The sequence below is a fragment of the Styela clava genome, chromosome 8 (genome assembly GCF_964204865.1).
Source record: "Styela clava chromosome 8, kaStyClav1.hap1.2, whole genome shotgun sequence".
Taxonomy (NCBI): Eukaryota; Metazoa; Chordata; class Ascidiacea; order Stolidobranchia; family Styelidae; genus Styela; species Styela clava.
Window position 1 is genome coordinate 17,848,602 of NC_135257.1, and position 17,195 is coordinate 17,865,796.

Genomic DNA, 17,195 nt, shown 5'->3' on the forward strand with positions numbered 1-17,195 from the left:
ATATCACCTTTTTTCTCTAGAGGTTAAATGTATAACCTTATCCTATGCATTTATGAGTCTTTTTGTCCATATTTCATTGCCAATGCTTTATCTGACTGCATATACAGCATTGGTCAGGAGCCTCATTGACCTAACCGGTCTTGTATGGACCTTTCCCCGACATCAAAACATCTGTATTTTCAACCAATCACAAGCGAGCAGATGTAAACAAACATTCCCCGCTGAAAAGTCGCTCAGACAACTTTGGGCGCGTTCCGCACAGGTTGCTGGCGGTTTAGGCAGATCTTTGTGCTTTCTTTCGCTTTTTGTTTTCTTCACAAGGCTGCGAGAATTAGAAAGCGGTAATACTGTATGTTACTTGTTGCAAATCACGTTCACGAAATCTATATATCTATACTAAAAGGCTGTACCCGTTGCAGGCACCTTACAGGTACGGTACTGTACAGGTCGCAACTGCTATTTCGAACCAAAAAATAGTAGACAGTCATGCTTATGCAATCAAGGGTATCGGTAGCCTACCGTATGTCAGTACGGGAGAATTTGTCTTTGATACGATGTTGCATTTTTATTAAACAGAATCTATTAGTGAATTATTTTGGTAGACTAGCTATGTGTAAACGCTGCGCATATGGTATTTGCCGGTCTGAAAACCTGTACGGTACCACTGCCGTTCAAATGAAGTACGGTAAGATTTGTGCCTTTTCCAAAGCCACATATTGACTGCCAAAAAGCAATGAGATGGATAAAGGAATGCAACAGGCCTCACAGTATATTCAATCTAGGAAAAATCACCAGAAATACCTTCGTGTATACCAAGGTAGGCCAACATAAATATTGTTTTCGATACCTATGATATATTCAATATGTTAATTCTTATATGAAATAAATTTTCATACAAGCAATGCGTTTCATCATGCATTTTCATGGAGGCGATGGACCAACTGATGAATTCCCTGACCCTATATCAGATTCTTGTCGCCCAACAGAGAAGCATCATCAAATTGTAAGGTAATGATTACTTATACCATAATTTAACTTTGGATCATAATTTAACAGGATCTGTCACCAGATACTTCATTTGATACAAAGACATGCGAATCTGACGAAAGTGAGAAAGGATTGTCAGGGATCCAACCAGATCTGCCCCCAGACTTTACTTGAAACTACCTCAAGTGCCGCTGATGAAAAAGACAGCGCTTTGTCAGACAGCAGAAAAATGTAAGCAAGCATCATCATCATTTTATTTTGGTTCTCTGGCATAAAACAACACAAAAAGTCAACATACAAACAAAATGCAGAGAAAAGTGGAAGTCGAGCATAACTTAAAATAGATTTCAAAAAGTACGCGACTACCTACCAGAAAAAGAAATAATAATAATAAAAGGTCACGAAAGAATTAACAAGATTCAGAATCGAAGCTGCAACTGCAAAGCCACACCAAGCTGCTCCAGATACCAGAAGTTGGCCCTGCACTTGGTAGTAACTGTGGTGTGTGATGAATATCCCTATTTTGTTAGGTTGTTTTGCATTTATTACTGTCATATAAATCACAAATTGTTCATAATCACCTGATAATTTTAGAACCGAACCAAGTGGCGGGTGTTTGCCCATCTGACTATATAACAATGAGGTAGTGCCCAGTGAGAGCAATTCTTCCATATTATCAGGAGATGAAACCAGGCAGCTTTAATAAAATAACTCAGACGTTCCATTGCTTTCGTGGTTTTTGTTTGTTATGCCCAAAAGCATATATCTGGTGTGTATTTTTATCCTATACGGCACAATATCTGCAAAACTGTATAATTTTTTGTAGTAATTTTCTTGGATTTACTTGCTTGTTCCTTCATCATATATTTTTTATAATCTGTAATATTCTATTTCTACACTGAATGAATAAACAAACTATATTGTAAAACCTATCAGATACCCGACTGTTTTTGGTTTAACCGGCATGATTGGAACTCTGGCTCGATCTAACTTCGTGGGATTAGCACCAACTACAGACGACAAAACTGTTGGATCTATTTTGTTCCCTCCATATAGGTTGTTACCAATGCTGGGGAAGGCTTGTACATGCTTGGCTCAGCGGAAAATCTTTTATTCCCCTTAATTTAATATGTTGGATAGTCTTGGTTAGTTCATTTAAACCATGTTAATCACTATAACATTATTGGTCTTGTAATTTTATGTGGTATGTAATCGATCATAATACTTCAAAAAAAATGTTGAATCTAATCTTTCAATAGTATATTTGCACTCATCTTACTGAGCTAATAAATCTGTGTTTCTATGATACGACATAAACTTAAGTGGCCTCACCGTGCCTAGCATGTACAAATTGCATCAGAGACTTGGTGACTATTCGGCGACACCCCTATTTGAAGATGATGTGGTGGCAGACTGGCAGAGACTCCTGAACTTATCTGTAGCACTTGGCTTTGAAATTGACGACTGAACCATCATGAATGTATCTGAAAAAAATATTCACCTGTTCAAAATACAGATTTCTGTAGTTTGTGCAATGTTTCCAAGAATGTATTTAAAAGACTTTAAACTTCCCCTCAATCCCCTGCATTTCATTTGTTTCTATACTAAACCCACCAATTCAGCCCTAACTTGGACGCTATCTATCAGTCTATGAACTATAGGATATGATAACGGTAAGTTTAAATATTACCTTTCAATGAAAAGTATTGTATCCTTCTCCTGCTGGGCGAAAGAAAAGTTCTTGGAGAACCAAGTCATAGAAAAGTCATCTCTGAGTAATCTCATTTTTGTATGGTAAATAAGCTTTTAGAACTAAGTTAGGTACCGGTACTGAATAGTGCATGATTGCCACCAGGTAACTAAGTTAACTATCAACTAAGTTAAGTACGTTAACGGCAATGTGAAGACGGAATAACGTTAATAATAGATCACTTGACAATATGTTGTAACGTTAGAAGCACGAAAATACCGCCATCACCAGTGAAATGCCATTCGAAGGCCTATAAAACGAGCAACGTACCACTCTATCGCCCTACACAAGCCTGAATATTTGCAATGTTTGTCTGAGCGACCAAAATCAAAACAATAAAGGTCAAAGGTCGGGGAAAGGTCCATACTGACCCTCACAAATATTGATAAACAATTATTTTTGAATTGTTATTCAGTAGGAGCCTATACATTTTGCTACATTTTGCTGTTGTAATAGTAAACAAGAGAGCTATGCTCAAATATATGGACACGTAGCGCCAATGGCAATAATTTTGATGATGTCATAGCGAAAAAAAAAGTAATAGCCTTCTAGAGAAAAATTTTTATTTAAAAACTTCAAAGCAATTGGTCCAGTATTCGAAGAGAAAAGTGATTTTTCAAAAATGATGGAGACAAATAACAATAACAACATAATATTGAAACGATCCTTATGTCCACTAAACGTGTCCAATAATACGAATGATTTTAACGATCGGAACCAAAAATATCAATTTTGTTTTATAGGGTTAAAGGTCTACGAAAAAACAGTTTACGTTTTGTGTTCGTTTCTCCATCAGCGCTGCTTTGTTTTCTCTTTTCGAGTGATATTTGTGCGCTGGACCTTCCACATTCATGCACTCGTAATCAAAGTACAATAGAATGCCTCGTTCAAGATCTAGAAGCCCAAGAAGGAGTTATGGTGAGTGTTTGATTGTCTGTACCGTAGTCGGCTGACTAATTAGTTAAGATAAAGAAAAGTCTAGGCTATAAGTAAGTTACGGTACCCTGGTACCGGTACCGGTACCGTACTCGTATCATTTGCTTAGGATAGCCGTCTACTTTTATGCTATACCGGTACCGGTAGTCTATCTCTTTTTACCCGAATTTTTTTTGTAAAAGTACCGGTACCGGTAGGTGGCAAGTGTTGGTCTTATGTTTACTTTATTATTTTTTTTTAATGTTTCTGCTGGACGGGCGCGTTTTGTTTTATCCGACGGTGTGGCTCATCGTGCTAAGCGTTAGGAATATGCTCGCCACTGCACCTCTGATTACTCTGCGTGGGTTCGCAGGTTGGAATCCCATGCGGGGATGGTCATACATTGTGCGAGAGGATTGCTGGACTCCTCGCCGCTGTAGGGTGGTTCACGTAACCGCGGGTCGGTTACGGCTTCCTCCACCATCAAGTCCATGCTTCCGAAAACAAATAACTAACTAATCCCATACCCGACATGGAATGCTAACCGGACAAGAGGCCGGGTCTCGTGTAGTTTCGTACCTAACGTACTCCTAATGGGCCTAGCATAAAAAAATTTTGATATGTCAATCCTAACCCCCATCTGACTACGCCATCCAAAAATTACGTCACTACGACATCACAATCACGTCATAGAGCTTGCCAAATATACGTACGATCGCCCGAAATGGCATCGGCGCCAACGATAAAGAACTGACTAACACCATCGATCTCTCTCCTATTGGGATCATTGCACCATGAAAACGAGAGAAATAACTGTTCAATTTCGGGTGCTCGTCTACGCGTCTTGGATGTCAGTTCGTATAGTTTGAAGGGCTCTACGTCACTGTGACGTCGTAGTGACATAATTTTTGAATGATGTAGTCAGATGGAGGTTAGGATTGACACATGGAAAAATTGTTATGCTACGACTACTAGAAATATGTTAGGTACGAAACTACATGAGACCCCAAGAGTTCGTGGTTCGCCATATGGTTAAGTCGCCTTATTACCTTTCCTCTCCCCCGGGATAAATATGTAAATCCGATCCGATGTTACAGTGACCAAAATAAAATTAATTGAAAAATGAATTAGAATATCTCTGTTATTAGGTTTATGGCTGTATGGAGTTGACAAACACAAATTTGCCCTGATTGCAAGGTGGCAAACCACCACAGCATTTTGACTATATCTATTGCTTGTAGTATTAAACCTTACTTCCGATTCAATAATCATCCTAATTTATTTGTTTTTAAATGTCTGTTATGCTGATTATGGAGTCGTAATACACATATAAATATAAAATCAGCAGAATATCAACATGATGATGTTTTTTAGATCGCTATAGCAGAGATCGGAGAAAACGTAGTCGATCTCCATATCAAGGTGGATCAAATAGAAGACATCGATCCAGATCACCAAGAAGAAGACAAAGATCAAAATCAAGAACTCCTCCACCAAGAAGGCCTCGCTCACCTTTTGGGAGACAATATCAGTAAGAAAAATCAAGTTTTCTGCACAAGCATGGAGAACTATCTTGTTCTTGTCTCAGAATATGGCCATATTGTGTTTATTGGAGAATACTGAATATGAATCTTGTAAAACCCTACAACTTTGAAGTTTATGATATATTATTTATATTGTATTTCTCATTGCACCTATGATATTTTATTTAGTAGTGGCTAAGGTGATGGTCTCAACTATGTTGTGATTGCAGGTTCAAAACCTCAGTTTCAGTTTGAATTGGAAAGATTCTGGTCATTCCAAAAATACTAGCTTTTTACAGTTCAGTGGCTGATTTGTAGACTCTTGTTTGGAATGAAATATTACAAAAATCATAGTATGAAACAAAATTTGTTGTAAACTGATTGTCTGAAGTAGTCTGACTTGGTCAGACAAACATTACAGAAATACATTTGTGTTAGTGTGCATCAAGTCTCTTGAATTACATTATAATAAAATTTTATTTCGTTGGAAAAATAAATACTGTCAAATGTTCCTATGTGAATTATTACAAAAACATACCAGATAAAAACTAAACTTGTATTTACATAAAAATATTACAGTGGACGGAAGCCAGAAGAAGAAGCACACAGAGTACCAGCGAATCCAGCAAATATAACACTGGGTGGAAGTTTAGGGGTGACTGGAGGAAAGAAAAAAGCAAAGAAGAAGAAATTACAGAATCAACAGTTGCGTGAGTCAATTCTAGTGTAATTTTCCAAGTCAAGTCATGAATGTTTGCACCTAGTTCCCTTCATAGGTCATGTATTGAAATAGATCAAGGTATTTTAAACTGGGGTCCCCAGACCCCTGGGGGTCGTGATGACTGCGGGGTACGCAGCGATATGAAAAGAGTCTAATCAATCGTTAATAATGATGTATTTCAATCAAAAGCCATTGCATATTTTTGGTTAAGCATTGCGGACGAATATCCATTGTTATGCTATCAGAAAAGGCAATCAAAATTTTATTGCTTTTTGTAACGACCTACATGTGTGAGGCTGCATTTTCAACTCTTAGCAATATGATCACGAAATACAGGTTGCAACCCGCCGTAGAGTCAAATCTACGAGTTTGCTTGTCTCAAATTGCTCCAGGGATCATTAAATTGTGCAGTGAAAAGCAAACTCATCTATCACATTAATGTCAATTGTGTTGTGAATGAAAAATTATCCTTTCTCGTTGATCCTTTTGAAACTCGCTAACTGTATGTCCTTCAGCAACCAAAGCCGGAGTAGACCTTCATAGTAGATGATTGTCTATTGGTGGGTTGCGATTTTAAATTATGTTAAAACTTATTTATAGTAATGGCAAACATGTCGGAAGATATGACGGATGAAGATAAGATGATGCAACAAATTATGGGATTCCAAGGATTTGACACAACGAAGGTAATTTTGTATCAAACTACTTTTTAATTAAATGAATTTACTTAAGAGCCTTTGTTAAAAATTCGAAATAATTGCGGTGCTTTAAGAGAAAAATGATTTTCAAGAATGCAGATGTTGAAATACTTGATGTTTAAAGTTTAAACTTTTTATTTTTAAAGTAAATGTTGTTCAAATTCCATGCCTGCCTGTCTGCCCAGGGTGTGATAAATTGTGTAGGCCAGTGGTTCTTAAAGAGAGAGAGAGATTTATTGATTCGTCAACCAAAACAAATATAAATATGAGAGCATAAATACAAATAAATAAACGCTGTTTATGGTAAAGACTGGAGGGAGCGATATGACCATACGGTCATCCAAGTCAGCTCCCCCCATTCCATTCTTGATTTGCAGACTGGTAAAATTTTAAAACTAATTTCTCGGACCGGTAAACCTTCAAAATCAACCCAGAATGTCAAAAATACAGAACATAATTGAAAGAATGTAATTGCGACAAAAGTATGCAATTCAAAGGCAGACAATCCAATTTAAAAAGGAATTTGCTGCTGTCTTTTTGATATCATGTGTGGCAAATGCTGTTCGAATGAAGTTCCAGCCGTTCAGGGCTTGAAATGGGTCCCTCTGAACAAGTTTGGTTTACACATCAATAGAAGGTAAAACTCGCAAAATAAATTAACAGGCCACCAATGCCTTGCATTTTGCAATTGAGATATAAAAATGTAATATATTTGGCAGTAGTAAGGTTGATGAGAACCGGTAGAACCACTGGTGTAGGCAATGCTGAGCCGGAAAGATACTGATCTTTACAAATTATGACAGCTTGTACAGAGCCTTTTTGAGTAAATGTCGTAATATAAAGAAGTACAGAAGCTGATTAATTTGACAACCAAAAGACTGATGGGATTAACTTACACACTTATAGTTTAATTTACACCTACAGTTCGTGACAGTTGTGGTTTGTTTTTGAGGTCTTGCTTCTTTAAAGATATCAGAAAAGTGGCATTTGGCTATATTTTTGCAACTACAATGCACATACAGTAATTTTATATTACTCATTAACTAGATGTCATGCTAATGGTTTACCTTTTATTTTCAGAATAAAAAAGTTGAAGGAAACAATGTTTATGCAATTAATAAGAAAGTTGAAAGGAAATATAGGTGAGACATAAGAAAAATGGGCTTAAATAAATGGTTCTAAATTTTTTTTGTTAAATTCCTGCCTTTGTCTCTTTTGGAACTCTTTATCCCTCCTCCACTGTGTGTAAGACCCTGTCTCCATTATTTCTTCTTGATAGACCTATGCGCAAGTCACGCTCCCACTTTTGTACAGGTTTGAAGGCTTATAATATATTAGTAAATAAGTATTATAGTAATAACAAGCAACTAAAGAATACGAGTAACACTACTGCAGCTACAAAGCAAGATTCCTCCCAAAAAAATACGAAATTCCGCCCCGGTTGGGAAAAGATGAATTCAGTCAATATTTTTTGTTAGCATAATGAACTTCAACGTATGCTTTAACAAACTAGATAGTAATGATCTTAGCCTTTATTAGAAATCTGTTTCCAAAGAATGATTTGCATCAAGTAAAATCCATATCTAAGTCTGAGTATATCAACCAGAGGAGGGACATCCACTCCAGGAATAAATTTTGTTGTTTTGGGGAGAGAATATGTGGATATTACTTTGTATTTGGTGTAGTTATACTAATATTCATTAGTCATTCCGTATTATTGTAATACATATTTAAGGTTATGCAAAGCCACAGCATGGCGAGTTGCCGGACACAGTTTTTTTATGCAAAGTGACAGAAGAATAAAAACATCCGAATCAGGCAAAGAGATGGAATGTATCGTACTAGCTTCAATGAGGCAGAGTCTCCCATACACTATAATCCAAATTATGCTTTATTTCACAAATTTGGGTACTCCCGTAGTGTTTATACCACACTAGGGATAGGGCATAATTTTATTCTGATTTTCCTTATTTTAGTTCTATTTCGAGTTGGCGACTGTCTCTGTTAGCCAAGTGAATATATGCCCATAGGAATTAAGGGACCCTCAAAATATAACTTGTTGTGAAGTAGGCGTATTGATACACGTACTTCTGTTGCGCCTAAATTCGCATATAATTTATTAGAATTGATATAATATATTCGACTAAATCCGTTTTTTTTCAGGCAATATATGAACAGAAAAGGTGGATTCAACAGACCCCTAGAATTCATGCCATGATATTGCCAAGATTCGAACTATGTGATACCTCTTTATCTGAAGGACAAATTATTTCATACAAACAGAAGAATGTGCTTGTGAAACTGGGTAATGGTAAAGAAAAGTAGACTTGAGGTTATGATATTTATCATTGTCTTCATTCTCTGGATTAGGAAAAATTCTGACTACGCTTGCATTCGCATCTCTAGGTTATTGTTTGTAAAACTATTTTCCCAGTTAATCAGTTTAAAAAATGTGGCTAGGGCAATGTAAAGGAGTCAATCGTTGACATCAGAATTCTGGCTGTGGTAGTATTTTTCAATGCAGGAATGGCTGAAACCATATAATCTTCCATTGAGAAGAGGTGGCCATAACTGTATAATCTACCACTTGGAATTCATTTTTTACAATTTTCATGAAACGAATGTTGTTTTGGTTATACTGTTAGACTTTTTTTGCTCAAAATAATAATTTTTCAATTGAACAAATTTGAAATTATCCCATAAAAAATAATTTAAAATATTGAATCTGAATAATTTCCAATCTACTCGTTTTGGCATCCCCATTCATATCTCTTCAACATACATGTGCAGAGAATGAAATTTCGTGTTTTTATATATTTTATTTACTGCTTGAAAATAATAAATTCACACTTTCCATCTTTGTCTACTGAATTTCATTTGAATATGTGCACCCCGCTTCAAAACTTCGAGAGCAGTTTTGTGGCGACTATTGGTTGACAATAATTCAGATGCCAGTTCCCAACTCACAATTGTCTGAGAAAGCATTTTTTAATTTCCGTTGGGTCAATATTAATCGAGTCTAATAATTAAACTCAATGAAAATACAGCTCCGTTTTCATACTGAAATGCACTCCACCCTGTGTGTGAATAAGTCCGATGATCAAGATTACATCACCACATAGTTCGCTGGCTTTGATAACCTACCTTGACCAATTAAAGAAGTGCTAAATATTGGACTGCTGGTCAGTGGCGCAACCAGCGGGGGGGGGGGGGGGGGGGGGGGGGGTTACGGGGGTCGTGTCCCCCGTTTGAATTTCGTTTTTTTTTATTATTGTTCTATGTTAAAACAACGTCGTTCCACGGTCATAACAATCCGGTGAAAACTACTTTTTTCCAGTGCTTTATCACCTCGACGTAATTTAACACCGCCCGACTTCAATCATACCTTTTTGCTGATAGTTACGTAATAATCGCTAACCCCGCGTATATGTTTGTATTCGAAAATGAGATATGTTATCTCAAAAAAGTAGAAATCGCGCACTGTCGATGCGGATTGAAAGCGACAATAGCATAATGCTATCTCTCTCTCTCTTGTGACGAATACTCTCGTGCTTCATCATCTTGACGCAATGTAACGCCGCCCGTCTTCATGTTATAATAATGCAGTAGAAACTCTGAAAATCTGGATACGAAAATTATTTTCGGAAAAATATTACTTCGAATAACCTAAGATTTTCTACATATGAAAGGCCGAAAACCGAAAACGCCGTAAACATCCTACCGCCCCCGTCCACGTTCTGATTTAAAAACATTCCACAATTATTTCATTTTTTATCGCAATCGAAAGCAGCCATGTGTGGCACGGCAATAACTAACAGTCGTCGTGAAAGGTTTTCAATAAACTCTGACTTGAAATGCTTATAAGACGTCGAGGACGTTTTTGGTTGAAAATTTTTTACATTTGTTATCGTATATTTCAATTTAGTCAAATTTTTTAATTTCTTGCAATCTATAAAATAGCTTCTATATATTATTTGGTTTCTATCGGAGATTTTATCGTTATCCCGAGTCCTGACGTCGTTGATAACAATATCGTTCATTTTAAGTTGAAGGTATTGGTTTATAATCAAAAAATTATAACACATAACATGAAAAATTTAAATCAACGCTGACTCAAAAAGTAAAACACGTTTTTCCATCTTCATTCTCCATTGAATACAACAGGGATTGATTCAGATATTTTATTTTGTGACAAAGAGTATGATATACTGCTATTTCTAGAAATTCCGCTTGAATACTGAGTATTCAACTATATATGTGTAAATAGTTTGCAGTGTAACATTTTTAAACATTCATTTAGTGGCATATTTTTGATTTGTTCTCTCTGTGTGTATACCGGTACTGTTTTAACAATGTTGGCCACGTCAATGTATCAATTAGGCTACAGACCTGCTCACGTGTGATTAGTGTTTTTCCTAATGATTGCTTTTATGAGTGTCCGCACACCGAATTTGCCGCCATGGTTTTGCGTTTGTTTGTATATTAAACCACTTATCACCTTTTCCGCAATGCCCAATCTAGCAATCAGTGTAGTTTTTCATGGCTTGGTTTTTCTTAAAGCTTTCATGAGTATGACTATCGTCGCAAATTTATTACATTCCACTCCCCACATTATCTTTGCATGAGGTTGTAGGTATTGGTCATTATCAAAGTAATTGTTGAAAGAGAGTACAACAGCCCGAAAGTTTATTACTATCGTGTATTTTGTTTTTTAAGTTTGGCCCAAGCCTCATTTAATTGGGCTTGTGTTTTTGTGTGCGTGCTGGTGGGCAGGCACATGAGATACTTCATGTTTTAAACTTTTTTGTAGGTTTTGCTTGCCCTCCAGAATTCTCCATTTTAAATTTAGGTTTGTTATGGAGTTTTCGAAATAAACTATCTATCTATCTATCTATCTATCTATCTATTGGCGGACGGAAATTTGGGAATCGGGTTTAACTAATTTGATTATGATGACGATGGTAAACAAAAGTACACAAACATACCATACCGTTCTTAGTTTTTAGTCGTTATTTCTCTGTCCTTTCTTCTTTCTATGTGCATATTAAGACCAAAAAACGTGTTTTATTATTGAATTCTGCGCTGATTTGAATATTTCATGTCGGCTGTTATGTATAATAATAATAATGTATTTTTGTTTGTAAATGAATACCGCTAACTTTAACTGAACTGATGTTGTTATCAATGCCGGATGCCGACGAAATCCGCGATAGATATTAAATACTATTCAAGAGCTATTTTATACGCGCTAAATTAGAAGAAATGAATAAATTTCCTGTTATGTTCGGTCACTATCGAAACTGAGGATGAAAACAACTAATTAAGACACAATTTGCCGAGGACGCCTAAACCATCTCGACTAAGTTAAAATACCCGATAAGAAAATATTTTCAATCAAAAACGTCCTCGAAGTCTTATAAGTTCTTCAAGTCGGCGTTTATCGAAATTCTTTCATTTCAGCTGTAATATATTGCCGAACCACACATGGACGACGACGCCTAGGATATGTGCGCCATATTTGGGATTATTATAAACACGAAAAACAGTATTTGAAGTTTGCGATATTTGAATTTAAATTCGATTTGGACATCCCTGCATTAAATTAGTCAGTTTTTAGTTGTGTTTCCAAAAATTAGTTGTAAATCAATTATTTTAATTGTCATTATGTCTTCCGGTGAGCTTCAGTTTAGTTTAGAATTTTTCCGGGGTTAGGGTCGGGAAAAGGTCCATTCGCAAGAAGTGCATTTTGTTTTTAGTCTTGACGAATTTACCCAACGAGCAAGGCGCGGCACGAGGGAAACACTGGAGTTTATTCAAGCCGTGTTTCACTATCCACGAGGCGCAAAGCCAGGAAAACGTTGAAAATAATTAACAGCTTTTCGTTAGCAATTCGCTGGAATGTAATGAACGGCGTTTTGCTACCCACGAGGTGCAAGACATAGCGAAGCGCCGTTAATGAACGAGTGCAAGGTAAGCGAAAGGCTGGGATTTAATCGATGGTGTTTCCGTTTTAACCATGAGCAATTTATCGTGGTCAGCGGGGCGACACCTAGTGGCGTTGCGACTTACGTCGTGGTTGCACTGTGTAAATTCCGGTCGGACCCCCCCCCCCGTTGAAAACGGCCTGGTTGCGCCACTGCTGCTGGTATTGAATGTGGTCTTACAAACATGATTTTGATCTGTCCTTACATGGTGTACCACTACATTTCTTTAGAACAGTGGTTCCCAAACTTTTTGAAAGAAATTGCATGACAGGCGGATCAATGTGCTGTATAGTGAAACGAAGAAAAGAATTTAAAGCACAACTTTAATGGCATGAGTGACTAAAGGGCAGCTTCAGATCTGCAATTAGTAAACTTGTGGTGGCATGAATTGAACTCTGTGACATCACAGGCCCGAAGCTCTGTGACATCACAATGGGGCAGCGCAATCGAAACAGAAAGTGAAGAATCAGCGTCTCCAGCAGTGATTGCGAAGCAGCAAAAGGCAACAAATGTGTGTTTGCAAATTTAAACACTTCCTTTTTGTATTATCAAGCTATTAGCCATGTTACAGTTTTGTTTCGCGGACCCTCCAAAATTGCTTCACGGACCACAAAAGGTCGCGGGCCCCAGTTTGAGAACCACTGGTTTAGAAGTGGGGACAGGTGCTTAAAGGTTAGATGTTAAGGTTAAGATGTTGGTAAACCCCATGGTGGGAGACTTAAGCTTAGCCAAGAGGAAAAATAATTCTAATAATATCTACATTTCCATGGATGCAGTGCATTGTTTGGAGTAAATGGATTGAAAAGCATCACGTTAGAAAAATGAACATAGGAGTCACAGAACCAATCATACATGCGTTACCATACCATTAATGATGCATCTCTGTAAGTGGCCCAACATGCATCGCTTTGTGTCTGTCATATCTCTTTCCGTGTACTTTCGTTTAGAAAATTCATTATGTGTCTATATTTTCAACATTAAAGTTTATTATGAGTTTAAAATTAAAAGGTTAGGCTATCTTATTTCCTCAATAATAACTTTCTTTTTCTTCGGTTCCCTTGCCAGGCTTCTTGATTTATTAGTAGCCTCTTTATGAGATTCATGTTCTTTATGAAACTTCAATCTATCTTTGTAAATACCAAAAACCTCTAATGCTAAAGGAAGCAATCGCACTTTATAGTCTGTTATCCAAGCTAAAAGAAATTCTAGTTTTTTCATGATTTTGAAAATGTCTTTCGAGTCAATGTTGCTACAGAATTCTTTTTTCTTTATACTACTTTTGAGTGATTTACATGTAGTATGAAGTTCTGAAATTCCCGCTATTGAATAATTGGAAGGGTCATTTTTGTGAGATCCAAGCAAGATGTGATAAGTGTCTAAAATGGTCTCAACACCTTCTCTTTCTGTACTATTCAATTCCTCTTGTACTGTTGTACATCCATCCATGGCAGATTGGACCGATTCAGAGCAGCTCTGTAACGTAATTCCTTTACACAAAAATGTTGATGCTGAAATGATATCATGAGCAAATTCACATGAAAATTCCTTTACATTTCCATTGTATCGGCGACAAAAATATACGTAGCAGAAAAGAACATTGACAAGATTGTTTCCCACTAGAATTGAAGGATTGCTACCTCGTAGGAGTTCTTCGATCCTCTTCACTTGCAGATTATATTGTGGTACAGGACTCCTATCTTTTGTGTTCTGCTTTACTGAATCTGTAGTAAAAATATTAGTAACATCAAAACCTCTTCAAGTTAAATCACAATGTGTAAAACCAACTATTATTTGTGTGAATTCCTATTGCTTGTGGCTTGTAACTCATCAAGGGTATGATAAACTAGCTAGTCAATGGGACATTTCACACTGAACATAATATTGAATATATATAATCATCAATAGACCAGAGATAGCATCGTAAAAAACATTGTTTATAATAGATATAATACTTTTATGGGTTTCCTGCTCCCTGGCAATTTGAGGTTGAAAATCACGGAGATAGATAGGTAATGTCAAGCTGCAAAAATTGTGATCCTAGCCACTTAGAAATTAGCAGATGCATGTCAAGATTCTGTTGAAGCACGAACTTTTGAAACATCTTATAAATAATATATTATATGTACCTATTTCTGTAACAAGGTTTGTGTCATGGTACAACCACCATGGCGACCATTCTTTTACCAAGCTTCCATTTTGCATATTTCTTTTGAACTCCTCCCGTTCATCAGGAGTGAGCCGACTCCAAACTTCATCACTGTCATCTAAATTCACGTTCTTCAATCTTTCTTCCAATATTTCTGTAGGATCGTCGTCTTTCTTCTAGTAAATATCACATATTGGAAGGAAGATTAATATTTCAATAGTCTGCTTATTTGTCAGCAAGGTGGCCTAGTGATGAAAGTGTTAAACCTCGATCTTTACAAAATATGGTTGCTTTATTAAAGCCTTGTTTGGAGCCAAAGATATATGGATACAGCATATAAAAATTTCAGAATATGACTTACAAAACACATTATAAAACTTACGAAGGACCTTAAATATTGTCTAATATTTACAATAGATTCATACATTTTCGTCTTCAAAATTTTTCAGCATTTTCATAATTCTTAATTTTTCTGCATCACTTGCTCGACTTTGCTTCATTTCTTGGACAAAACAATCTTTATAGAAAGATTCTGAACATCCAGAATGTGTTTGGTGTTTGAAACATCCGAGAGAGCAATAAGAAACATTGCATCGAGGACATGTGTATTTTCCTGCGGCTTCTTTACATATTCCACATTGCTTCTGAAGCGCTAGAAATGATGATGGATCAGTAAATAGATATTTTTACTAGTTCAAAGAAAGCAATAAAATTTTAAAAATATCCCAGTAAACTATCATCATTTTACAAGTCGATTGTATCTTTGCCTCCCTATCTATATTCCAGTGCCATACTCCCATTACAGCATTATAAAAATAAAAACTTATAATACAGTAATATCCGAAAATCGGAAAATGCAGTACCGTACCGGTACCGGTACGGTATCAGGAAATTTCCTGAATGCTTTACATGTAGCCTATTATAGGTCCCTGCTAACATGAGTTCCCGTGTTTATTTAGACTCTATACAGCCATAATCATCATAACATGCGATAAAATAATTGGTGAAAATAAAAAATGATTACAGAATACCGGTACTAAACAAAACCCAAATTTTAAAACACAGAACAACACTTTTATCGTATCTTTAAAAGATAAGCATGATTGTCATTCTTAAAATGGTTTAAATCAGTTTTCATTTCATACCTGAGATTGCAACATCACTACTGTAAGCCGTCAATCGAATCTCCGAATCCATCCCGTTCTGATATCATCCGCCAACAACAAAATATGGGAAACGTAAACAAAACGTTCGCATGTTCACGTAACTCTAGCATGACGTGATACCACAGAGGTATAAATGATCGGACAATTGTAATCAGGCTTACCAGTACTTGTTCTATCGGCCCGAAACTGTTCGTTTCCGGTAAAGCTAGACAGGATGGAATTATGATTTCATATTTATCCCAACTCTAGTCTACTCCTAATATCAACAGTCAACAGCGCGATGTGGGAAACATAATAAAACGTTCTGTATGTTCATGCAGCTGAAGCACGAAGCGATACGGCAGAGGTAAATTGAACAAACTATTAGTAATTGCCTTAGTCCTGCTTGTTGGGTTGGTTCGATTTTGTTCGCATTTGGTAATCAGCGTCAATGATATGGAAGCCGCCGAATATCAACCATTGACTGGTAATGCACTTACCACAGCTAATTATCAGGAATACTTTTTGCAAGGAAGTATTTTGGAGGCTGAATGCAGCAAGCTTCTTGATCGATTGCAAGGTTAGTGTGAACACAGCAAGAGCTGAAGAGAGTTTCTTCAACTTTCAAACTTTATAATATGGTATTGTTTTGCTATTACAGTCAGACAGTATTATCTTATTGGTAGACGGGTGATTGAAATTGGTTTAACCCCTCCAATTTCGTCGGGAAATACACGTCGATTATGGAGATTGCCTTTTAATACCGAAATTGAATATTCGTTTTGAAAAAGCATTGGGATGGGACAAGGTGGTATTCTACCAGCATAGCTAGTTTATATATTCATTCGCCAGCATGTCTGGCACTGCAGTCAAAAATTTTTAAACGAATGGTAGTCTCGTATGGATTTCTGTTGTTCAATCCCACTGGGACAGTTTAATCCCAAGAATAAATACTATTGGCACACGTAGACTATTTCCCAGAATGGAAAAAAAAAAATGATGAGGAACAACATGAATCCAAGTAAAGCGTACATATAAACTTAATCTGCATTGTTTTTGATGTAAATTTTAACTTCTAAGTGCGTTGTTGCCTTGTTATAAATCGATATTGAAAGAGTTAAACCGTGCTATAAGTTTAGCATGAATAGGCGACAAATACAGAGATTTATTGATAGATCTGTTCATAAATAAGATAGGATTTTTCTGTTAATTCGGATATCACGCAGTCGTAAATGTTATCTTTCTGTTATCTCATCGTCCATTTACTGATATATAAATGGATAGCAAATTTATCCATACAACTGTATTAATTTTTCACTATTAATA

The 17,195-nt window shown here is 36.5% G+C and overlaps 3 protein-coding genes and 1 long non-coding RNA gene across 5 annotated transcripts in view; 3 read left to right on the forward strand and 1 right to left on the reverse strand.

Annotated features, from left to right (window-relative positions):
* The first annotated feature begins 202 nt into the window (after positions 1-202).
* Positions 203-1,440, forward strand: LOC144425841 (uncharacterized). Its single transcript, XR_013477694.1, has 2 exons — positions 203-817; positions 1,057-1,440. It is a non-coding gene; the product is annotated as an uncharacterized LOC144425841 (long non-coding RNA).
* A 2,093-nt stretch (positions 1,441-3,533) lies between these two features.
* Positions 3,534-9,450, forward strand: LOC120345527 (uncharacterized). The gene is made up of 6 exons (XM_039415007.2): positions 3,534-3,655; positions 5,027-5,183; positions 5,755-5,885; positions 6,497-6,582; positions 7,675-7,736; positions 8,758-9,450. The coding sequence occupies exons 1-6, from the start codon at positions 3,616-3,618 to the stop codon at positions 8,810-8,812; spliced, it is 531 nt and encodes a 176-aa protein (XP_039270941.2). The 5' UTR covers positions 3,534-3,615; the 3' UTR covers positions 8,813-9,450.
* A 3,741-nt stretch (positions 9,451-13,191) lies between these two features.
* LOC120345525 (zinc finger HIT domain-containing protein 2-like) lies at positions 13,192-16,061 on the reverse strand. Of its 2 annotated transcripts, XM_078115727.1 has the most exons (5): positions 15,870-16,061; positions 15,150-15,376; positions 14,705-14,900; positions 14,216-14,299; positions 13,192-14,086 (listed from the first exon to the last, which is right to left on the reverse strand). In XM_078115727.1, exons 1-5 carry the CDS (start codon positions 15,919-15,921, stop codon positions 13,593-13,595), a joined length of 1,053 nt encoding a protein of 350 aa, XP_077971853.1. In that variant the 5' UTR covers positions 15,922-16,061; the 3' UTR covers positions 13,192-13,592. The 2 variants fall into 2 exon arrangements, with proteins under 2 accessions (XP_077971853.1, XP_039270938.2); XM_039415004.2 differs by having other exon boundaries at positions 13,192-14,299.
* Positions 16,062-16,173: 112 nt separating this feature from the next.
* The window catches only part of LOC120345526 (mediator of RNA polymerase II transcription subunit 18-like), a 47,628-nt gene continuing 46,606 nt past the window's right edge, over positions 16,174-17,195 (forward strand). Inside the window, exon 1 of the mRNA XM_078115640.1 lies at positions 16,174-16,449. Within this exon, the coding sequence (XP_077971766.1) occupies positions 16,326-16,449 (124 nt within the window). The 5' untranslated portion in view covers positions 16,174-16,325. The remainder of the gene's footprint in view (positions 16,450-17,195) is intronic.